Source organism: Camelina sativa, chromosome 3, assembly GCF_030686135.1.
Source record: "Camelina sativa cultivar CO46 ecotype springtype chromosome 3, ASM3068613v1".
Classification (NCBI taxonomy): domain Eukaryota; kingdom Viridiplantae; phylum Streptophyta; class Magnoliopsida; order Brassicales; family Brassicaceae; genus Camelina; species Camelina sativa.
Window position 1 is genome coordinate 1,552,934 of NC_141882.1, and position 23,643 is coordinate 1,576,576.

Sequence of the window (23,643 nt, forward strand, 5' to 3'; positions counted from 1 at the left end):
AAAGTTAGTTTGCAAGAGTAATGATCACATTTTATAACTTAGGAACGTAACATGTTTTTATCGTATATTAAATTTATACTCTTTGGCCATTTCAGAAGAGAGAAGACAGTGAGATTTGATTTAACAGATTTGGACGCTGATTTGATGTGGACATTCATTATATGCATTCGAATATAAAATCTTATTTTTTGGGTCTATAATATTATTGATATAATATAATAATATGTACATTGAAGAGTTAACAGTCCGAATTAGTAAAAAATATTATAAATAATTAATATATGAAAGCTAACATTTAAATTGAAATAAAGTAAAGATGAATTAATAACAATTAATTTGAATAAATGACGCCATACATTATCTTCTTATTACATGGATACTCGTACTACAATTGCTTTCATATAGTATTACTTTTGGAATAGAATAATTAAAGTACCAGTGTAATATACCACGTCATTATAATTTTTAATGAGTCTCTATTAAATATCATCATATCTAAACTTTGTAAATTTTAGGGGCATTTTCAATTTTAAATAAAATGCAGATGAAATAACTTCTTTAGACTATTATATCATTCAAATTTTCAGTTTTTTTATTTATATTAATTAAGTCAACTTTATAATATCTCAAATAGACGTGTCAATACATCTATCAGAAAAAAAATTACTAATTTAGTAAAAATATATATCATTTATAAACATTTAAATGAAATTTCTGAATAATTCAGCCAATTATATAGTGCCACATATGTCAAAGTAATAATAGTGATATTAATAATTTAATGATTGGACAACAGATAGATGAAACTGATTTTCTTTATGGAAATTTATATTAACTTTTGGAGTATTATAAATAGACAATTAACATAAATATGAGACAATATATTTGGAAGACTAATTTCAATTTGGAGAAATATCGTAAAATAATTACATATGGAACAACCAAAGTAGACAACTTAACAGGTTAGAAAATAGAAGATGGTCAAGAAGAGGCTACAGATTGGATTGATAAAGATATCTTAGCAAGTCTGAGTTCAATTTTATGCAATCTATCTTATATCTTTTCAGCGTATAGTTTTAATGTCAAGGCTTCTTGACAAAAGTAATGTTGTTGGTTAACAAGTTTTGTCAAAATGCGATTACGCAAAGAACTTTTGTGTGAGTGAGTGGTCTTGTCTTCTTCCTCTCGGCCCGTAAAAACCTCTCGTCGACTAGTTCCTTTTTTTTTTTAACCACCAATGAAAAATTAGTTCTTAAAATATATATAAACAGTAAAAATAATAGCCTTGACAAGGTTTTTTTTTTGGTTAAATAAAATATAGTGATCTTCTTCTTCGTCTTCCCTCAACCAAGAATTTGTCTGAAACCTATTCTTTCTCTCCTTCTCTCTCTCTCTCTCTTTCTTTCCAGTTCCTTTCACAATTATTTCGAACATGAAAATCAATACCATCGAGGTTTGAACTCTCTCCGATCTCGTTCGATGTTAAAATTTGTTCTTTGTTAGGGTTTGGCACATTCACATAGTTAGAGCATCTGAAGTTCTAACCGGAAACCATTCCTCCCGAGATGGCGACCGTGAAAGGCCTTCTTAAAGGCCTTCGCTACATTACTCAAATTTTCGGTTAGTCTCATAAAATGATTCACAACTACATTATAACCTTTTCTTGTAATACAAGTCGCAACTCTGTATATATATAAAGATAGATTCTAATTGCAGACGAAGATAAAGACAAGGATATGCAGATCGGGTTCCCTACAGATGTGAAGCATGTCGCCCACATCGGATCTGACGGTCCCGCAACCAATAGTACGCCAAGCTGGGTATGGGTTGTACACAATTCTACTTATTTTGCCACCGTGTATGTAAAAGTATACTCATCATTGGTATTTAAAAAAAAAACTGTAGATGGGTGACTTCAAACCTCAAGAAAATGAGAATGCTCAAGTAGTTTCTCGAGGAGATGCCAATAACAACAATCAAATAGGAGAAGGAGTTGGATTACAAGAGTTGTTGCCTCCTCCTGAGAAACCGAAGCATAAGAAGACGAGGCGTAAATCCGAGACGGTCTCACAAAGCGGTTCACCACCTAGGCGAAACAGCAGTGCATCAGCATCAGATATGCAACCTAAACACTCAAGACGTCACCACAGGAGTAGGCACGGGTCGATAGATTCATCGCATGATCCATCAGTTAGGAGGAGGCGTGTTGTCTCGGTTGCCACTGACATGGAAGGTTCTTACCCTCTTTCAGACGGTTCTTCTACTACTAGAAAGTCTACAACACGTCATAGGAAGCCGAAAGGATCAGGAGGTGGAGGAGAGCTATCGATGAAAAAGACAAAAGGGAAAACCGATAATCCTATTGTTCAATCAGTCGATAAATGTAATGATAGTATCAGCGACAAAGACTAAAACACACACACAGGATGGTTTTGGTCACCTATGTTCCGTGTCAATTGTCTCGTCAGTCTTTCTTTAACTGTTCCGAAGAGAAAAACTTATTTGTTTCACAAACAAAATGGTTAACCCACTTGCCAAGTGATGAAATCACAGGAGAAATCCTGGTTTAATTAATGATCAAGAACATTCTGGTGACAAGAGCTACAAAAGTTGGATTTGAAACATTTTACCATTTCAATGATTCTACTGAAAAAAGATTCAAACCACTGCTTTAAATCATCTAAATAGTTTGGCAATGCTAGAAGAGATGGAATAGACATTAGGGATTGAACAAACCGGGCAATGCCAAGAATGGGACAAAGCTCAACTATTGCCTAAAAGAAGACTACATAAACATACCTCATCTCATCATCAGATGAATCTACAGTTTCTACTTCTTGCGAAGATCTATACCAGCTTTCTTGGCAACAGCTTCGAGCCCGTTTTTCTCAATGGTCTTCAAGGCCTTGGTTGATAAACGAAGTTTGACAAAACGTTTGCCAGCTTCCCACCAGACTTTTTTGTATTGCAAGTTAACGAATTGCAACTTCTTCGTCTTGTGGTTTGAGAAAGACACTTTGTTTGCTCTGTTTGCTTTCTTCCCAGTAAAAGGGCAGATTCGTCCTGAGATGCACATGAGACAATAATACCAAAAAAAGTTTTAAAATTGAAATATTTCATAAGCTCCTGCATTCACAATTCAAAACTTGAAGCATTGATGAACTCTACTCAATGTTAAGACAACGGAAACCCCAAAAAAATTCAAACTTTATAACACAAATTGTTGAACCCTAATTAATAAAAGTAAGTCAGGAATAAGAATGGAGAGAAGCGTACGAGCGACGATGGGTTGAAGAAGAGAGGGAGCGGAAGGTAAAGCTATGCGATTGATGACATCACTGTAACCATATGAAATTCTTACGCCGCTGAGTTGAGAAGTGAGAAACCCTAATTCCGTTGATTTCGCCACTGATTTCGGCTGAGATACGGAAGCAATCTTCAGCCAAGGCCCTTGCGTCACCATTGTAGCCATTGTTGTTACCGAATCTAAAACAAAGGATAACGCTACAGCCAACAACAGTCAACAGGTAAAGGAAGAGGACGAGAGGATCTTAATGGGCGGGTACGACGTCGTTCTGATTATCACACTGTTGTAACTCGGTTAGCTCTAAACCGGATAGTACGACGTCGTTCTGATTATCACACTGTTGTAACTCGGTTATCTCTAAACCGAGTTTATGTCTAAAACCACAAAAAAACATTTACTAACGAACAAGCAACTTTGTTTTGTAACTCTTAAAAATCTCGAAACACATATACAAATTACAACAGACCATAGGATAGAGGAAGATGACATTTTAAATATGTTTTTGAATAACTTGTGTCATCTTCGTTTTCCCAATTGGAACGATTTTTTCAAAAATTGATTAGCGAGACGATCGTTTCTATAGCAAAGAACTCGCAAAATCGTGTTTGGATCCGACCTATTCCATCGTCCAGTTGTTGGAGGCATGGGGAGTTTTTGCCCGGTCCCGACCAATCCCATTCCACTAGACTCGCATGTCACGATGCTGAAGTCTTCCATAAGTTGTTCTGTTGGTTGTCCCATAAGTTGAATCACTCCTTCAACTGTCTCTGCCTCTCGATCCACCACTTCTTCAGGGATAAGTCCTTCGCCGCAAGTGCAATAAACCTTCTTTAAGCTCTCGAAATCTTCCTCGATCAAATCGTGATCCGTTCGGTAGAAAACTCGAGAATGTCCTCCCGCGAGTAGAACCGTTAGAACAACTTCGAACGAAGCCTTCATGACTTCTCTCATCGCCAATGCTTGCGCCCGGTCGGCGAGAATCGCGGTCATTAACGTTAGGTTCTGTTTCAAGATCCTCAACGCGGGTTTGATCCTCGCGTTAGCGACATCTCCGGTGTAGAGGCTTTCGTAGAAGACCGAGTATGAGTCGAGGAAGATTAATCGGTAGGCCGCAACCTCGGAGACATGTTGGGATGCAGATTCAATTCCCGCTTGAGTGAATTCGAAATACGAGGATGACTTAGTCAGTTCGCGGCAGCGTTTCCGCGTCGCGGGGAGGACCTTAGGGTTGAGCGAAAGGGCTTTGTTGAGGGAGTGAAGTTGAGAGCTTAGGAAGTGTAAAGTGTTGAGACGTATGTAGAGGCGCTGTGTTCCGCGGCTGGTGGAAGGACGCGGGTGGTTGCCAGGTAAGGCTTCACCGAGGTGGTTAAGTTCTTCTCCTGAGGCAGTACATGGAGTGGCTTTCTTCCATAGCTTCACGAATTTTGAGTCTCGGTTACATCTTGTAAGTGGAGGAAGCGTAGGAATGTAACTCTGTTTTGAACCTGACAAAACCACCACCAATCAATCAATCAATCACCAATGGTTGGTTCTATGAACAGACATATTTTTTTATTCTTGAACTCACCGCAAGATGCTACGAATGTGGTGTATTCTTGGAAGAGTTTTTCTAATCCTTCAGCAAGATCGTGAACCAAATCTTCTGTAATCGCAATCGGGATCTCAAAGAATTCATCGATCGCATCATTCGCTAGCTTCATCAACTCTCCAGCAGATTGTGCATAAGGTTCTGATTTTGATTTTGGGTTCCATGTCTACAGAAAGAAAACAAAGAATGATTAAAATATATGATACATTTTGTATACTTGAGTTGCAAGTAAAGCTTTGATAAACATACTTCAGCTTCCTTTGCTCTCCTCAAGCAGTCTTGAACTGTTTTTAACTTCTCTTCAATCCATTTCCTTAGTAGTTTTAAGATAATTGATTCGACTTCATACGGAACCATCTCTCTAACAAGCCCTTTGCCTCCGTCTTCACATTCTTCTGAATCTTCAGCCACCATCTGCACAAGAACCTTCTCAAGCTTCCCTGCCGTTTGCAGAACTTCAACTGTCTCTTTAGTAATAGTTGATCGACCAGCTAAGTATTGCATTAAGATGGAACCATAACATTGATGAAGCGAAACAGAGGCGACTCCAGCTGCAACCATGTACCATCTCTTAAGTATCGGACTAAAACACTCGCGCTCTCGCAAAGCAAGATCCTCCGTCTCTTTAGCTAGCCGAATCAACATAGTTGCCGCTTCTTCTCCTTCCTCTGTTTCCGAGATTTCGGTCTTCATGTATTCTATAACCTGACACACAGTATAAAATAACAATGATATGAGAAACCTAACAGAAAGAGAGATTAAAATAAATAAACACACAAGTGAGTTTTTTAGTTAAAGTTACCTTTGAGAATGTGTTTTTAATAGATGCTCTTATATAGTAATCGACCCGATCCCCTGAAGAATCCACCAATTTCACATCACCTTTCTCTTGACTATTCCCTTGAGAGATTGTCACGTCCTCCCCCAAAATCTTAGACGAAGACAACGCTAATGGCAGAAGACTCTCGATCAATCCCACGTTCCCTCGTCGGAAATAATCATGATAGCTCAACAACCTATACCCACACATTCATAATCAGATTCAGTTTTGTGTGACGAAGTCCACAATTATAAGGCAAAAAGGAGATACCTTTTTTCAGTCCATCCTTGCATTGAGGCTAACGTCGAAGTCAAGAGCTTCACGTAAAGAGCCTCACGATCAGACTTCTTGGCGTCATTGGCAACTTCAGCCAACATGGCGTGAGAGGCACCAAGCAAGTCTGGCTCCATCTGAGATGTCACAATGTATTGATGGAACAGAACCCAAGTGAAACACAAGTTATGCATAGGGCGTGTAATCCCCAACATTAACCATGTCTTCTTCATCAGTTCCAAAAGCTCATCAATCTCATCAAGAACCAGCGTCTCATCACGTATGTCAAAAATCGACTGCAAAAGCGCCACATAGAGATGAATGTTGAGTGGGTATCCATCGGCCCAATGGCAAACCTCGGTGGTCGGGTTGGTATTGCGCCATGATAAAGATGTGACAACGTTACAAAGTGTCGGCATTGTCTCTGAGGTTTTGCTGGTGTCAATGGGTTTTGTCTCGCTCTGGCGGATGATTTCTCGGAGACGCATTGCAAAGTTGTTGGCCTTATCAAGAGGGATTGATGGATGAAGGAGAAGGCCAGCTTCAAGGACTTTGAGTTGTCGTCTTTGCCAAATTTGATACTCATGTATATCACCAAACTCCGATGATTTCACGTGACGGAGCAGCTCTAATGGAAGGATTATTGTCTCTGCTCGCCTACCCGTCTGGATGACAAAAATTACAAACGTTTCTTTAATAAATCATGAAGAAACAGAGTTTTCATTCATAATGGAGAAAACAGAGGAACTTACTTGGCCAACAAGCGTCCTCATTAGGGTTTTCCGAAGCCTAGTGTCACTCTGTTCCGTCACTCTCATCTGTTGCCTCATGATTTCTGCGGAGGTTAACGGTCGTCGAGGTCGAGAAGGTGGCACAGTCAGAAACCCAGCCCCAGGGCTAATGTGTCCTGAACCACCTCCAGTGCTTCCATTATTACCAGGGGATGAAGGAGCTGACACGGCTCCCGCAACTGTTCCTACTGTCGACATTCGCCTAGACGGGGATCGTTTAAGCATCTTCAACCCTAACGCTCGTTTCACTCGGCTTGTTGGTGTTGTCACCACCTCCTTCCTGCCTAAAGATCCGAAGCCAGACCCGTTAGACGATCCAGATCCTCCTCCTCCTCCTCCTCCTCCTACTCCATCCCCTTGATGGTCACCACCATTGTGCTTCGAGTAGAACGTGAGAGCATTTCTACCTCCGAATCCAGGTGATGATCGACATGCCGCGAAAAAGATCTCATATGCGGTTTCACGGATCTCATCCCGATCAAGACCATCAAGCTTTCCAAATGGCCAGAGGAGATCAGTATCAGGACAAACCTCTAAGCCGGCCATTTCAGAAAAGGACTCCCTCCGAGAATGACGAACCATCACGGAGGGGAGGCAAGAAGGAAAATGAAAGATCAGACGAATTCGGGTTTAAGAATTTCAAATGCACGAGGAGAGAGAAGGAGTTCTTCGTTTTAATAAAGGAAAAAAAATGAGAGACAGAATGAAAGATAAACAGAGAGAATTGAGGAGATGAAGGACAACTTGGAAAAACCTAAACGACAGCAAGAAAAAATTGTGCAAAGGAAGAAGAGAGGATGTGAGTAAAATGAGGAGGACTCATAAAATTAACCATAATTAGCAAATCTCCTATTCCTAGTAACTTCCTCAAAGCCAAATCTATTGTTTTCTTAAGTTTTATGTGTATTCTCTCTTCCATGTAATACACAACCTTAAAGAAAGGAAGAAACAAACAAATTCCAGCCTCGGTTTGTTTACAACAGATTCCAGCATAAAACTTGTTACTCAACATACTGCAACATCCTGTTTTTGATCTGTCCCAAACAAAACAAAAAAAAAGAAAGAGACATAGGTCAACAATACTCAATATCCAATTATGCAGCACTTAATTACCAAGAGTTGTTTAATTGGACGTATGATCATCTCGGGATGAAATTGTTCCGAACTTCCAAGTATGGTCGACTATATTCAATCATGTGTTAATGTTAGGACAGAATCATTGATCAGTTCAATGACTCTCTTTTTATAACTTCGAGAAAAAAATGCAAATCTCACAACCTCATCATCCTCCTCCAGCAAATTCAGACTTATAATCGGCAAAAATGCTAAAATCGTAATTGGGTTTTGAAGAAAATGAATAACAAAGTAACAAGTCCGGAAAAATTAAACAGAGCAAAACCAATGACTCCGCCATCACCAACTAGCGAAGTTGTTCACATATGGCTCCGCCCAAACTAACAAGAAGGGGATCAAAGCTAAATAACCTGTTCCTCTAGTATTAGCTACCTTGGTTCAGAGACTATGACCACGACAGCCATTGCTCGGTAAACCAAATCTTCAAATTTTACTACTCGAAGAAAGCTAACCAAGAGTAAAAAAAACTAACCAAGAGTAAAAAGATTGAACTGAGAATTGTTGGGTCGACCCGAAGATCGATCCCTCCAAAAATAGGCGTATGCCACTTAGCGTGGAGAGCACACGGTATTCTTTAGTAAAAGGCGAAAGAATAGTTCGCTTTGTGCTCACCACATGGCTGCGTGATTTTTTAGTGAAGAGAGTGTAGTAGTCTATTTATATTAGAGTCTCCACTTCCCAACTATTTCAGCTTTCCGATGTGGGACTCTCAAACAACTGACCAAAAGAACCGACCCTCCTTTTGTTAAACTTTTCGTGGGCTTTCATGGGCCTAAAATATTTAGAACTTGGGCTCAAAACGCAATTGTCATCTTCTTCCTTCTTAAGCCGAGTGAAACCCTAGAAGTATATGCGTCACTATAAATTACACCGGAAACCCTAAAACCATAACTCCAGATATCTCTTCAAGACGTCAACAATGTCGAAGCGAGGTTCGTGCCTTTCCTCTTTATCTCAGTTATAATAGATCTGATAACGTCTTCAATTCATCATTTTGCATTGCTTTAATGGGTGTTGTTGTTATTTTGATCTTTGATTAGGGCGTGGAGGTACCTCTGGTAACAAATTCAGGATGTCACTCGGTCTTCCAGTGGCGGCGACGGTTAACTGCGCCGACAACACCGGTGCTAAGAACCTGTACATCATTTCCGTGAAGGGTATCAAAGGTCGTCTCAACCGTTTGCCTTCTGCTTGTGTGGGTGACATGGTGATGGCCACCGTCAAAAAGGGTAAGCCCGATCTCCGTAAAAAGGTGCTTCCTGCCGTGATTGTTAGGCAACGCAAACCATGGCGCCGAAAGGATGGTGTTTTCATGTACTTCGAAGGTCAGTTTACTTGCTTTGATTCAACCCTAGCTTAAATTTTGCATTTTTAAGATTCGTAGGTTCATATCAGGCTTAAGTCATGTATTCACCGAAACTTGTTAGAGGGTGTTTATACAGTTACAAGCATTGGTATAGTTATGTTGTGTTCTATCGTTACAGATACTTTAATGCTTCAACGCTTGAATCTGCTCCATTTGAACTCCAAATTTGTTTGTGTTCTAGTCTGCTGCGTCTTTGATGTAGTTATGACCATATTTTAGATTTAGATACTTGTATATTCCAGAATTGTGTCGTGTATGCATCGACACATTCAGAGGGTGTGTAAATACAAAACAATATCTGGTAGACCTAATGTGTTCTATCGTTACAGATACTTTTATGCTCAAACGCTTGCATCTACTCCATTTGAACTCTACATTCTCATTGTTTTGAATTGCTGTGTGCTACTGATTGATTCTGTGAATTTAGTCAGTTATGTAGCTTAATTAGTTGAGATTCACCAGGCTTAAGTCAAGTATCCACCGACACGTTTAGAGGGTGTTGATACGGTTACAAGTCTGGGAAACTAAAATTGTGTCTTTCGTTACAGATGCTTTATTGCATGAACGCTTGCATCTGCTCCATATGGACTCTACATATTTACTCAATATGATCATTATTTGTTTCCCATTTGTAATCGTGTATATATTCAAGTACTGATTTAGTGATCTGTTCCTCTGTTTTACAGATAATGCTGGAGTCATCGTCAACCCCAAGGGAGAAATGAAAGGGTCTGCAATCACTGGTCCTATCGGGAAAGAGTGTGCTGATCTCTGGCCAAGGATCGCTAGTGCTGCCAATGCCATTGTCTGAAGATTAGATCAGTCAGTTGCTTGCATTTGATGATCTGTCTAAATACAAATTTGAGAATTTTGGTAGCAATATATTTTTATTTCCTGACGATATGTATTGACTTTGAAATGTTTGGTTATTTAGACATTTTTCCTCAGTGTCTCCATTTCTGATATTAACATCGTATAGAAAATATGAAAACGCTAAACTTATTATTACTATAGAAGCTGTTTATAGATGCTTCGGTCGCTGGTTCTGCCTATGTATGAATGCCAAAGCAATTGAAAATGTTTGCAAACTAGATAGATTCGCGTCGAATTGAACTAAGTAGAGACCTCCGTGAACATTCACAATCTTTAATCCAATAGTTTCATGCTTGGATCCCTGAAACAATTCCAAAAGATAGCCAAATTAGCTAACCTCAAGTGTTTTGTATTAGATTTGAATCATTTGGTATGTTAAGTTAAGAGGATTTCTGATACCAGTCAGAGCTATTAGATGTGAATGGTTACCTCAGTGAGAAGATCGAATTGGTCTTTTCGTGGTTGGCCATTAAGATGGGTCAAGGAACAACCCAAGTCCCATCCTCCACAGTCACAGTTTCCTTGAGATTTCCATCTCTGTATCAAGCTCAAGGGTTCACCTTCAGGTCCTCCATGAACCCCTAAAGGAATCACAACATCCATACTTGTGACAGATGTCAAAGTTTCAGTCTCAGTAGCATCATTTGATTGAACCATCGGCGGCGTTTTCTTCAAGAAATTCAATCCCCAGCCTCCAATCTCTTCTCTGACCGTCTCTTGTTTCACAACAACAGCTAATGTTTCATGATTTGTTGGAAGGTTGTGTTCCAAAAGATTCACCTGCTCAACATGAAAGCTTGATTCTTCTTTAAATGGCTGATCCCAAGAACACAAATCAGGTATAAAACTTGTTCTGCTCAATCTTGAGGTACCTCTAGTTTTCTTGACTACTTTTTTAGTTAATCCTCTGTTTGTCCCGTTACTCGGTATCTGATCATTGCTACTAACCAAAACAAACTCTCTCTCTATAACTCTCTCCGTAGACAAGGTGGATACTTTTATTCTACCAACTAGATGTGGTGAGGATGATGATTCTCCTCTTTGTAGGTAGATCATATAAACACTTTGGTCTTCTACATAGCTTGCCACATAAACATCTTTCTGATTCTCCAATTTGAAAACAAAATGAGGCGTTCCATTGGCTCTAATTGTGAACTGAAGGCTTCCCTCGGTATAGTTTGACAAGAATGACGTTTTGCTTGATAAGGGGATTACCTTTTTATGAATCTTTTCGGATTCAGTCTCATAGTTTTCTCCTACTTTGCTTGATAAATGACTTGGAGAACTAGAGAGCTCACATGATGATACTTTGGGACTGCTTAACCATTTTCCGATGCACAAAACCGACAAAGGATGTGCATCTTTCTGTCTAAACAAGTTCCTTGATGGATTCACATCATTTCCCACATTCAACAATGAATGGTTTTGAGCATCACCCACCATCTCTATTGTCGAATCCGAGATAAACTCCAGTTTTTAAGCTGAACGGTATCTGAAAGACAAACAAAATATATAGACAAGGATGAGAAACAAAAAAGATTTGGACAGGATGAGAAACTTTTCTTGTGTAAGGACATATTCTTATCTAAACTAGTATTACATTTTCAAAACCAAATGAATCCAAGATTGGAAACAAACTTCCAAACACACAAAATACAAAGATTTGAAAACTATAAAACAGAATTTGAAACCCAAAGCCACAAAGCTTGATTTGGTAAAAAAGCTGAGAGTTATGGGTTATTAAGCTTTTTCACTGAAACCAAAAACCTTACAAAAATGACAAATCAAAGATTCTCAGTTTCATGCATTGATCATATTTTGATACATCTTCAAGCTCAAATGGCAATTAAGCACACATTAAAAAAAAAAAAAAAAAACTAACGTTACTCATTACAAAGCTTTTTCTTTTACCTGGATTAAAACTGGATCAACGAAATAATTTTCGAATCTCCTTGTGGGTTATTTGATCTTTCTTTCGACTGCCTCACCAAATTTAAAATCATAAACTAGTGTTTCCCTCTTTTCTTAAGGAATCAAATGAGTAACAAGAAAGTGGGCAAAGCTTGGAAGCAACAAATATGAGAAATGGTGATCAAAGGAAATGTGTACTGTGCATATATAACCTAACGCGTTGTATCCACTTTTTTATAGCATTCTGATGTTTTCAGTCTTCCACTTAAGTCTTGTTTTCACAACTTTTGGTTAATTGGCTTTTAGTGGGAGGTGCGTGTGTGTTCGTTCGGTGGATTTAAACAACACACTCATGTCACTATCTCTTCACTTCTTTATTTATTTTTAATTTTGACCTCAGTTTTTGCATTATTTCAAGGTGCGGTCAACATGTTAAAAATATATTAGTACTAGTTATTATATATAAGAATTCCTCCGTCGAATTCGTGTGTAATTTTCTTTTTTACTTTTAATAAATCAAGGAGGCAATTGCCTCCTGTTTGGCACCAAAAAAAAAAATTATTATATATAAGAATTTATTTATATAATTGGTGGTCATAAAAAAATAAAAATAAAAAACGCCGTAAAAAATATATGATTAGTGGAAATAATGTAATATCATGTTAATTAAAACGATAACAGCAAATTGGTAAACCAAGTTATCTAATTTCTAATTAATTAATTCGTCTGCTAAAATTGTATACTTAGCTCAAATGGGGTATTACTTAATCAGGCTCATGACCATCACAAAAAACACGTAAAAACATGTCTACTTGAATCAAAGATTTAGAGGTAGATATATCTAGAATAATTTGTCCACTTTCTAATGAAAAATATTTTCCTGAAATGATGATAAAATACGATTAAGTTGACCCATACGAATCGCCGACTCCAGTTCAACCTTAATTAATTTTTTGATTTTTAGTATTTAAAACGAACAAATAGGTACTGAGTATTAATCGTCGTAATATAAAACCCCCAGAGAAAGAAAAAAAGATATTTTTAGACTGTAAGGTGGAAAACTTAAAAGCTACTCGTTTGTGCATCATCTGAATTCTCTGCATGTATCTTATACTATTTTGTATTTATGCATTTTCTGTTTGCAAACTAGTAACAAAAAGGTTCTAATTAAATACGGAAAATAAATTGATATGTTGTTTATTATTATCAACATCATATTTCTGTTACGAGTTTATTGTCAATACTTTGTTCGTAGACAAAACAATATAAAAAATGCATCAAAATAGAAATTTCTAACATGCCGTAACTTTAGGGATGGGTCATGATAACATACGTACATTCTTTTAAATATAACTTCTCGAAACTATTATTTATATTTTATAAAAATATAAAAACTTTTCACTAAATTATATACCCTTCAGTTTATAATTTTTTTTGGTTATAATCACAATTATCTGGATTTGTTGTTATAGTATATGCATATACTATAACAACATGTTCAATCAACAAATTCAAAACGTGAATCGTAAACCGTTAATTGTTTCACTGAAAAGCAAAACAAGAAAAGAAACAACTTAAGTTGTCTTGTCATTATAATCCAATAGTTCTAATAATTAAAATTTTGAAAATGTCTGACGACGAAATTAGGAATCTATAAACCAACCAACAAAAAATGACAAAAGTATATTATTGTCGTTGGACCTTGGGCGTGAGATTGGATCGAGGCACTCTTGCTCGACCTTTTTGTTGTTTCTTGATGATCAGTATTATCTATGCATTTTAAAATTCAAAATGCCAAGCACGCTAGATATATTCTTTTACTTCAATTATTTCACTAAATTTTAATCTAATTTTTTTTATCTAAGAAGTGTATTGGTAAATTAAGAGAAATGATAAAAGAAAATAACAACTACTTATAAATATGTTCAAATGATTCTTATTATTATACAACACCCATCAAATACACATCATAAATATCATACCACATACTATATAATATATCTACAAAATTTTTGTAATGTTCTATGTAACATAAACAACCCCTCTCCCTCAACTACGATTTTATTCATAATTACCTGCCTAAACCCATTATTCATCTCTCTTCTTCCTTATGTTCTAATTATTCGACAAACCATGAGTAATGGACAAAAAAATTAATGTACTAATAAATATACAAATAGACCTCTATAATCAATACTATTTTCTTTTTTGGTTTGGCTGTAACTTATAATAAGCACATGCATGTAATGAGTACTCTAACTCAAATCCAAGACTGGATTGGATAACTGCACTTGAAAGAGTTCACACCACTTATGTGTGAAAATATGTCCGAAGAATCAACTAATTGTTCTTCTTCCTTTACCCCCACCTGCACAAATCAAAACCTCGTTTTTAATATGGTTTTCAAGACTAAACAAAAATAAACTCATAACCGGACTAGTATTTTTACATCATCATCGTCTTCTTCATGATGGCCTGAACAAGCTTGTCTATTTGGTTCACCAAATTCATCATTTTTTGCAAATCTTCCTCTAACTCTTGGACGACTATCTGCCAATGTCTTCCTACATGCATACTACAAAACGAAACAGTACCAAAAAGAAAAAAAAATTGAATAGATCGGTATATGTACAAACCAATGGTTAAATCCCGGTTATGATGGTTAAGCACAAAGGGACCTTAATTTTCTTGCTGAAGTTTCTCTCGTTTCTCTTCTTCATGTACCTATGAATCTTCTCTTTCCTCTGCTCCGCGGAGAGTTTCCCGACTTTGTTGAAATTCGGATCGTCTAAACCGGTTATCTCCGTCCCTAACTGCGGAAGAACCGGCGGTGCCACCATTTGGTCCTGGTTCTCTCCACCGTCAAGTCCCTATTCAAAACAAAACCCCATAACCGGTTCGTATCAGACCGGTTTACTAAACCTTTTTAATTAGGCACTTAACAAGATTAAGAAACAAGTTTATACCTGGAGAGGATGATCTCCTGGATTGAAGATGGGTTTGATTGGATCTGGACAGAACATTCCACCATTATCAGCCTGGATTTCCATCAATTGGTCATGTGATGGTTTAAAATCAGAACCGAGATGGATACTACCAGAGTAAAATCCAGATCCTAAACCAGTGCTCATCATATTCCCGGTTACGGCCATGTAAGCTGGTAAACCGGAATTACCCAAAAAAGAGCACGTAGGAGAAGAAGGGTTTATGGAGCCAAGATTGTAACTTGGGACAGAAGAAAGACAATCTTCTTCGAAAGCTGATAAAGGCGGAGGCAGAAGTTCACCGGAGGAGGAAGAGTAGAGAGTATTCGGAGGCTGGTGAAGTTGAATCCCGGTGAAATCAAACTGCTCTTGGATTTGATCGGAGACTGGGAACTGGATGGATGAAGAGAAGTCGATTGAAGCTGTGATATCGTTATCGAAATCGTCTTGTGAGTCAAATATGATGGATAAATCGGCGTTGTCGTTCTTGTCTTCGTGGTCTTGATTCGAACCACTGTTGGATTTGTCAGGAAAGTTGTTGCTTTTGTTTTCGACATAGCCGCAACCGTTTGAAGCAGAGGTCACTTCAGAAGTTTGATTGAAGGTTTCTTGAAATAATTGTGAATCGCAAAAATCAAAGATTTGTGCGGTGAGAGGGCTTGTGATCTCATCCTACAAAATAGCAACAACAGTAAATATAATATCGAATTAGCTGAAAATAAAAGAAGTAAATAATTATACAAGCAATTTTTTTTTTTTTGGACATACTTTGAAGGCTTGCATAAAAAGCACTTGTTAAGAATTTCTTGCAAAACAAGAAACTCGGATAACCTAAAGGTTAATTAGTTTTAGTTTAATACAGTGCTCGTTTAAAGATAACTACACATTTATACTATCAGATCTTGTTCGTTCTATGTGGTTTTCATCAATACAGAATCTATAGAAGAAATTGACGATAAGGAGGGAGAGTTTCCATATCAGGAAAGTTTTTGGATTCTAGTGTTTCTTTAGAACCAAAACATTGCCTAAATATAACCAACATCTGATTTCTTTAACAGCAACAAATAAAGGCCTAGATAAGAGCAAGAATCATTATTTTCTTGATACACTAATTAATATATTTCTAATAGAAATTCATATGATTATATTTCAACATATAAATAAAGAAAAATATGTAATTAATAATTAATTATTAAAAAGTTCAAATTATATTTACTTAAGAAAGAGATGTAGCATCTTTTGAATTCTGAAAAACTGTTTTATTCTATTTATGTCTTGTGATGATTTGTGGTTGGCTAGCTATCCAAGAAGGTACAATGAACACCGTACAAAAGAGTTTAGAACTAAAAAGTTTGCTTTACAAATTATCGTTTCAGACGTTTGGAAGATGAAGTGATGAACTGAGTTCTAAAAGAACAAGAAACGACAGAAAAGTAAGTAAAAGGAATGAAGCAATTTGACAAAAGATACACCCGAATAACTAAGAACTTAATTCAAGAAAACGATGTTACCTACAAAAAAAATCAATTTTAGAAACATTGGGCTAAATTGCATAGAAATAAATTTGACTTTTCATATAAGAAAGTTTAAAGAGCGTTTGGATGTACATGCAAAGTTTTCAGAAAAAAGCTTTTTTCCAATCATATGAGAAAACCAATGTTGATAGAGAAAAGAAAACACCAAAAAAGAATTGAAGGGCTTAAAAGAGATTCAAGAACAAACAATTAGCATTGCACGAATTAGAAAAGAACTCAAAAGTGATGGACATGAGATTAATTTACGTACCATCGAGAGCTGCTCGTGAGACGAAACGACGTCCTGCGACATGTTTATGTGTTATGTGTTCTTTATGGCCTCCAACGTGAAAATGTTTCCTGGAAAAGATCGAGAGTGAAAATTTCCCAGGAAGAGAGGCTTCTTGAATGTGGTACCAAAGGAGTGATGGTCTGAACAAGAAAATCTACAGAATTAAAATACTGGAACGAACAAGAAATAACGATTAACACCAAAAAAGTTTGTTGTTTACGACAGAGAAGAAAAGAGATTTCTTACAGCTTTCTGGAGAAAACTAAGTTAGGGAGGTTATTAATTATGGAAGTTATCGTAACCAATTTATATATGTATATATATATATACTTTTGGTTAAATTGTGTATCTATCTATCTATACGTATATGTATATGTTAAATGTAGTGAAGGAGTTCCTTGAGAAAAATGCCAGCGTGGCAATTGACGTTAAACGCGCTAGTCCTAGAGTTTCTTATTCTCGTGACGTGGCGTGTAATGATTGGTAACGCGTGTATAATTTGAGTTGACGTGGAGACATTGGTCCACACACCTTAAGTGATGACTTAGTTGACCGGTAAAAAGGAGTTTGACCCATATTCTTTTTTCTCGCGCGATAATTTTCTTTTTCTTTTTGGACTTTCTGACTTCAAAGTACTAAAATTAAGTCTTCTATTAATAGAGTTAGCTTTTCTATTTTATTTTTAGCACTTTTTTTTTTTCTAAATTTTTACTTGGCTCCTTTTTTTTTTTTAGTGCTGGTAAGAAGTGGCAAAGAACAAAAGAAAGAAAATAAAGAGACCAGGTCAGTGAAAAGTTGGATAAAAAAATTAAAAGAGAAAGAGTTTGTACAAAGTCAAATTTATTTCTTTCATGCAAATTTTCAGGAAAAAAAACGTTACGTGATGCTTAGTTAAATTCGATCACTACAACTTACTTTCATATGAAAATGTTTTCCTTTGGATAAAAATTCTGTGACAGTGATATAGTTTTAGGCTTTTAGCATACCATACTTCGAGTTGTCGTTTTCTTATATTGTTCTTCTTCTTACAACCATAACCAAATTAATGAACTGATCATACTAAATGAAAAAGATACGTTTATAGATCGGCAGGAATATGTATATAGATAAACATAAATAGGACTAGCTATCGCTCAGTTAAAATTTAAAACCTTCAAAGTTCAAAATATCCCCTCACTTCAACACTTAGAAAACTTATAAATTTTATAGACTACTACGCAGTAATTACTTATACGGCGATATTTTTGTTTGTTCTCATTTAGCTGTTTTGTTTTGGTCATGGTTGGGACATGGCTTGTCAACATTCTATTTGGTCCCCAACTCTGTGAAGCATTTGAAATCATTGCCCTGAGTATCCAGGTTTTCTTTTTCCCTGATATTTAACCATAATAGTATAATACGATTCCACCAAAATTATGTTGTTTAACAATAAATATACATATACTAATTAATATATATCATATAGTACAAAATACAATATACGTATCACCACTCAGGTATTTGTTTTTTTCTTGTTGGTATATCTGTTATAAAATAATTAAATAAACATGCTCATATATACGAATACGATTCAAGAATTAGAGATATTAATGAAGAGATAATTTAATGAGTAAATAATTGATTTATCACGAGAAAGAAAAAATAGCAACTTGTTGGTAAAAGGAAAAAAAAGAAACAGCTTGAGATCAAAGCTGATATGATGAATCGATACTTTTTTACAAGGAAGCTATATATAGGAAGAGGAGCATCTTCGGCAAAAAGCTTCCAGTGCAGTGTTGCACACGTATCGTGTAATTCCCCAAGAGAATGAACTATATAGACCGTTTATTAATGGGCTACATAAAAAAGCCCAATTATTCATATCTCATGTTAAATGTAAAAAGGCCCAAACTTTAATAGCAAGAGAACTCTAATTTTTTTTGTCTTCAGCTTAAACAACTTTTTTGCCTTCTCTCTCTCTTTCCGGCTGCATCCTCCACCTTCTCCAGGCTTCTGCGATTTTGTTTAGAAGCGCCGGACCAGCAGAGTAGTTTAAACCCTAGTCCAGTCTCTTAAAGGGATTCGCCGATTAGTCTTCTAGTTGCTGCGTATACTTCTTCTTCTTCATTTATACTTAGAAGATGAATTGTGCAAGTAAGCCACTCTTTCTTCTCTATTTGCCGATTTAGGGTTTTTATTTTGCTTGGTCTCTGTTGGTAACACTGTTGGTCTTTTTTATTCCGTACAGTTTCCGGCGAAGTTCCGGAAGAGCCTGTGGTTTCGAAGAAATCGGGTCTCCTCTACGAGAAGCGGCTTATCGAGAGGCATATTTCGGTAAGTATGCTCTTTGCTTTTTCTCAGTTTGTTCGACTCCTGTTTAGGGTTTTCTGCTCTTCATCATCTTGTACCTCTGTATTTGCTTTAGATGCTTTCTTAGTGTAGAAGTTCTGGAACTAGTGTGCTCCTTATGCACGATTTCTAAAATTTTGCCTGGTTATATTTCAGATTTGTCAATGCATCTGGTTTATATTCTTGTAATGTTGATAATGTATCTCCGGTTCCGAAGATGAGAGCATTCCTGTGTATACGTCCGTGATAATTTGTAGATTGCTTGTGTACCTTGTAGGATTATGGGAAATGCCCGGTTACTGGTGAACCACATACCCTTGAGGACATTGTTCCCATCAAAACTGGCAAGGTAATGCAACCGCTGGAATTATTTCTCACAGAGCACTGTCTGTAGAAACTTATTTATTTAAAGCCTGATTCGTTCTCCGGGACCATTTCTCAGATCGTAAAACCGAAAGCATTACACGCAGCTAGCATCCCTGGATTGCTTGGAGCGTTCCAGACTGTAAGTTTTTATCTTGTTTTCACCTATACCTTCTTTTTCCGTTTTGTCTATTAAGGAATATATAAAGCTATACGGTTCAATGAACTTATGGTCTACATGGCTATTTGAGATTGCAATCTACTCTTTACATTGAATTGTATGTTCATTTATCATAGCAGATTGCAAACAAAACTGTTCACCGGTTATGTTGACTTAGGCAAAATAAATGCATAAAAAGTTTATCCATTTGTTGTGCTTGTAGGAATGGGATAGTTTGATACTTTCAAATTTTTCGCTGGAACAACAACTGCATACTGCAAGGCAAGAGCTAAGTCATGCTTTGTATCAGGTAATTATGGTTTAGTGTATCTGCCACTACCTTATCAGACTTCATGAATTACATAAATCTACTACGTACTCTAGTTTTCTTATTTCTGCTAGTGATAACGGTGATTGATGGATTTTTTGGGGGTAAAATTTTCCTCCTGTTTGCAGCACGATGCTGCTTGCCGTGTGATTGCTAGGCTTAAAAACGAAAGAGACGAATCACGCCAGTTGCTCGCTGAGGCTGAAAGGCAGTTACCTGCAGTCCCCGAAGTTTCTACAGCGAATGCTGCTCTTAGTAATGGCAAAAGAGGTATGCTTGCACATTTGCTTCTCAAATTAAGTTGGCTATGTGGTCATATCTCTTGTAACAAGTTTGTTTTATCGTTGCAATATAGCTATGGATGATGGTGAACAGGGGCCTGATGCAAAGAAAATGCGTCTTGGAATTTCGGCTGAAGTTATCACAGAACTGACAGATTGTAATGCTGCTCTTTCTCAGCAACGTAAAAAGAGACAGGTAACGCATACAGCTGCACATTTATCAGTATATTAGTTGGAAAATAGAAGGCAAGAGAGAACATGCTAGCTATACATATACATACACATACATTATTATCTGTACCATACAAGGAGGATATCTGTATTTTTGGAGTTTAATTGGATTTGCGTGTGGTTCTTCTGTCTTAATAATATCTCCTCATTGGTTCTCTAGATCCCTAAAACATTGGCTTCAATTGATGCTCTGGAGAAGTTCACCCAACTCTCAAGCCACCCACTTCACAAGACCAACAAACCTGGCATTTTTTCAATGGACATCCTACATTCTAAGGTTTGACATCTGGAACTTCTCAATTTTTCATTCATCATCACTTTGTGTAGTTTTTGTCTGTTCTGGGAAGTCACTGCATTAATAGTCAAAGTGACATGCTTACTTGTGCGCTTTCATTAATTTGTACTCTCGTGAATCCCTAGTTGGATGCTTATCAATGTTATTCTTGGGAAAAGAAAAAAGTTAGCGTAAAAAGTATACAATTGTCTCTATTTTCATACTAAACAGTGCTTCGTTCGTATTGATTCATTTCATTAGTTTATTATTCAATACCTTTTGTTTGCGCAGATTCCTGTATCTGTTCTTCATAATATTAATATTCTTAATTTCCTTTTATATGTGGTAACCAGGATATCATTGCTACAGGAGGAATTGATACAACTGCCGTTCTCTTTGATCGTCCTTCAGGACAAATTTTATCAACGTTGACTGGTCATTCAAAGAAGGTCTGTCTTTTGCCGTAGTCTTTTTTTTTTTTCTTATAACTTTTCTTTAGTTGGTTTGTGCTTGACATGCATTGTTCCTTTTGCAGGTTACAAGCATTAAGTTTGTTGGTGACGCTGATCTTGTGTTGACTGCTTCATCAGACAAGGTAAGTCATTATTATTATATGTAGTACGTGTACATAATCTATGTAGGAGTTTCTTATCCTTTGAGTATTGCATGATTTTAATGAGTAGTACTAGCCACTAGGAGATTAACTTGTCATTTAACAGCCGCAAATCAGTTGACTTACATGATCGATTGATTGGTTTGGTGTTTTGACACTCTGCAGACAGTCCGTATCTGGGGAAGTTCTGAGGATGGGAACTATTCATGTAGACATACATTAAAAGATCACTCTGCAGAGGTTAGGATGTGATTGAAGAACTTCTACAGGTCTCATACAGTTTTTCCTTTTATTCATATTTGTTCTGTTTAATGTAAAAGCAATGATGTGGTTTTCAGGTGCGAGCTGTAACTGTCCACGCAACGAATAAATACTTTGTGTCGGCATCTCTTGACAGTACATGGTGCTTTTATGATCTGTCCTCCGGTTTATGCCTTGCTCAGGTCCCCAACATTTTCATCCACAAGCAACTACTGATACCTGTTTTCCAGTTTCAGCTTTTCTTTGTTTAATGTGAACATAACCATGCTTATATACTATGTGCAAAAGATTCGTTAAGCATTGCCTTTATTGGTAATGCGAAATAAGACTCGTTAAAATAAATGTTTTTGTCAGTGCGTCTTTCTCATTATTGTTGTTGTCATTCAGGTGACAGATGGTTCCGATGAGGTGGATTACACGGCTGCTGCTTTTCATCCCGATGGTCTCATTCTTGGAACTGGTACCGCTCAGTCTATTGTTAAGATTTGGGATGTAAAAAGTCAGGTAAAATCTCTCTGACCTTCCTCGATCATCAAACTGCTCTCACTTGTAAGTTGGTTCTCACTTCACTTTCATCTAATATGTGTCTTTTGATAGGCAAATGTGGCAAAGTTTGGTGGACACACTGGGGCAATCACCTCTGTGTCATTCTCTGAGAACGGTTATTTCCTTGCGGTTAGTACTTTGACCAAAGTTAAGTAGAAAGAAGGATATCACCCAGTTTCCTTTTGACTGAGCACTATTTCTATTATTTTTCAATTTTACAGACTGCTGCACTAGATGGTGTTAGGTTGTGGGACTTGCGCAAGTTAAAGAACTTCCGAACATTTGACTTTCCAGATGCAAACTCGGGTATTCAACTATCTGAGCACTCTAGTAATCCTTTTTGCTGATTAGTTTTTCATTTACTAAGACCTGAATGAAATTTTTTGTGCAGTGGAGTTCGACCACAGTGGATCTTATCTTGGCATTGCTGCTTCAGATATAAGGTGAGGTCTACTTTGATACACACAATGTAGGGAATTATTTAAATTAGGGGCCAACTTTGATAACGAGATATTCAACAAATAGTTGTGCAAACTCAAAGAACCTGCTATCACCAAAAATGCACTTTGGATATATGGATTTGTTTCTTTTGCAGATCATCTAATAAAAATTTTGTGTTTTAATGTTGTAGAGTATTCCAAACAGCTAGTGTAAAAGCAGAATGGAACCCAATCAAGACTCTTCCCGATCTGTCCGGTACAGGTAAATGCTTTATGATTAAGCTTTTGAGGTCACTGCTCTTCCTTTTTTTTTTTTTTTGAGTCTGTTATGCTAATATTGTAAATCCATGAATTTGCAGGTAAAGCAACATGTGTTAAGTTTGGACCCGACTCCAAATACATAGCAGTCGCTTCAATGGACCGTAATCTGAGGATATTTGGTTTACCTGGCGATGACAATACCGAAGATTCTGCACAAGATTCATGAAGAGATTTTTAAGTCCCATCATCAAGAGTAGCTAAATCCTCAATCTTTTCGATTTTTGTTGTATCTTTACAGTTCTGTTTGGTAGCTTTTTGATGGTCCTTTCACAATCACATACACATGAGCTCTCCCTTTCTTTCTCAATCTACAACTTCAAGTCCGAAGTTTCTCGTAACATCATTACTTTAAGTATCTGCAATTCTTCACCTTTCTATCTTTAGTCTGAAAGAGTTCATATTAAGCATTTTATGTTTCAGAGAAAGTTAGCTGCTCACACTATACGCGGTAAGAGTAAATCTGTTGGACCTAAACCGGTAAGAGTTAAACACTTCGTAAGACAATGAAATGAAGACAAAAGAAAGTGATTGGTGGTCATAGAAACTAGAAAACCCTGAGATAGACAGAGATTTTGACTGTACTCTCTGGTCAAAAAACACACTTCACAATCTTCCCATTCCCCACACCAATCTTAGATTCCTTT

The 23,643-nt window shown here is 36.9% G+C and overlaps 7 protein-coding genes and 1 non-coding gene across 10 annotated transcripts; 3 read left to right on the top strand and 5 right to left on the bottom strand.

The window, feature by feature from the left end:
* The first annotated feature begins 1,481 nt into the window (after positions 1-1,481).
* Positions 1,482-2,598, top strand: LOC104762270 (CRIB domain-containing protein RIC3-like). Its single transcript, XM_010485533.2, has 3 exons — positions 1,482-1,620; positions 1,717-1,820; positions 1,906-2,598. Exons 1-3 carry the CDS (start codon positions 1,566-1,568, stop codon positions 2,410-2,412), a joined length of 666 nt encoding a protein of 221 aa, XP_010483835.1. The 5' UTR covers positions 1,482-1,565; the 3' UTR covers positions 2,413-2,598.
* LOC104738967 (large ribosomal subunit protein bL28c) lies at positions 1,606-3,533 on the bottom strand. Of its 2 annotated transcripts, XM_010459190.3 has the most exons (3): positions 3,277-3,533; positions 2,800-3,063; positions 1,606-2,275 (listed from the first exon to the last, which is right to left on the bottom strand). In XM_010459190.3, the coding sequence occupies exons 1-2, from the start codon at positions 3,470-3,472 to the stop codon at positions 2,831-2,833; spliced, it is 429 nt and encodes a 142-aa protein (XP_010457492.2). In that variant the 5' UTR covers positions 3,473-3,533; the 3' UTR covers positions 1,606-2,275; positions 2,800-2,830. The 2 variants fall into 2 exon arrangements, with proteins under 2 accessions (XP_010457492.2, XP_010457490.2); XM_010459188.3 differs by lacking the exon at positions 1,606-2,275 and having other exon boundaries at positions 2,540-3,063; positions 3,277-3,532.
* Positions 3,534-3,700: 167 nt separating this feature from the next.
* Positions 3,701-8,538, bottom strand: LOC104754584 (protein unc-13 homolog). Its single transcript, XM_087507896.1, has 7 exons — positions 8,386-8,538; positions 6,741-7,813; positions 5,986-6,653; positions 5,698-5,911; positions 5,145-5,600; positions 4,875-5,061; positions 3,701-4,791 (listed from the first exon to the last, which is right to left on the bottom strand). Exons 2-7 carry the CDS (start codon positions 7,359-7,361, stop codon positions 3,824-3,826), a joined length of 3,114 nt encoding a protein of 1,037 aa, XP_087364022.1. The 5' UTR covers positions 7,362-7,813; positions 8,386-8,538; the 3' UTR covers positions 3,701-3,823.
* On the bottom strand, positions 8,419-8,534 carry LOC147946492 (U5 spliceosomal RNA). Its single transcript, XR_015596067.1, has one exon. It is a non-coding gene; the product is annotated as a U5 spliceosomal RNA (small nuclear RNA).
* Positions 8,539-8,709: 171 nt separating the features above from the next.
* Positions 8,710-10,226, top strand: LOC104762296 (large ribosomal subunit protein uL14x/uL14z/uL14y). The gene is made up of 3 exons (XM_010485561.3): positions 8,710-8,845; positions 8,954-9,238; positions 9,966-10,226. Exons 1-3 carry the CDS (start codon positions 8,833-8,835, stop codon positions 10,088-10,090), a joined length of 423 nt encoding a protein of 140 aa, XP_010483863.1. The 5' UTR covers positions 8,710-8,832; the 3' UTR covers positions 10,091-10,226.
* LOC104762286 (uncharacterized) lies at positions 10,148-12,312 on the bottom strand. The gene is made up of 3 exons (XM_010485552.3): positions 12,064-12,312; positions 10,582-11,644; positions 10,148-10,453 (listed from the first exon to the last, which is right to left on the bottom strand). The coding sequence occupies exons 2-3, from the start codon at positions 11,593-11,595 to the stop codon at positions 10,301-10,303; spliced, it is 1,167 nt and encodes a 388-aa protein (XP_010483854.1). The 5' UTR covers positions 11,596-11,644; positions 12,064-12,312; the 3' UTR covers positions 10,148-10,300.
* A 1,641-nt stretch (positions 12,313-13,953) lies between these two features.
* Positions 13,954-17,191, bottom strand: LOC104762306 (uncharacterized). Of its 2 annotated transcripts, XM_019239442.2 has the most exons (6): positions 17,100-17,191; positions 16,833-16,993; positions 15,030-15,719; positions 14,742-14,933; positions 14,513-14,638; positions 13,954-14,431 (listed from the first exon to the last, which is right to left on the bottom strand). In XM_019239442.2, exons 2-6 carry the CDS (start codon positions 16,872-16,874, stop codon positions 14,324-14,326), a joined length of 1,158 nt encoding a protein of 385 aa, XP_019094987.1. In that variant the 5' UTR covers positions 16,875-16,993; positions 17,100-17,191; the 3' UTR covers positions 13,954-14,323. The 2 variants fall into 2 exon arrangements, with proteins under 2 accessions (XP_019094987.1, XP_087351053.1); XM_087494927.1 differs by lacking the exons at positions 16,833-16,993; positions 17,100-17,191 and adding an exon at positions 15,816-15,910.
* Positions 17,192-18,410: 1,219 nt separating this feature from the next.
* Positions 18,411-23,337, top strand: LOC104762319 (pre-mRNA-processing factor 19 homolog 1). Its single transcript, XM_010485591.3, has 18 exons — positions 18,411-18,986; positions 19,081-19,166; positions 19,459-19,530; positions 19,624-19,686; positions 19,928-20,014; positions 20,161-20,302; positions 20,388-20,509; positions 20,705-20,821; positions 21,172-21,267; positions 21,354-21,413; positions 21,597-21,671; positions 21,770-21,874; positions 22,080-22,196; positions 22,290-22,367; positions 22,460-22,544; positions 22,630-22,681; positions 22,870-22,940; positions 23,038-23,337. Exons 1-18 carry the CDS (start codon positions 18,974-18,976, stop codon positions 23,163-23,165), a joined length of 1,569 nt encoding a protein of 522 aa, XP_010483893.1. The 5' UTR covers positions 18,411-18,973; the 3' UTR covers positions 23,166-23,337.
* The last annotated feature ends 306 nt before the right edge of the window (positions 23,338-23,643 follow it).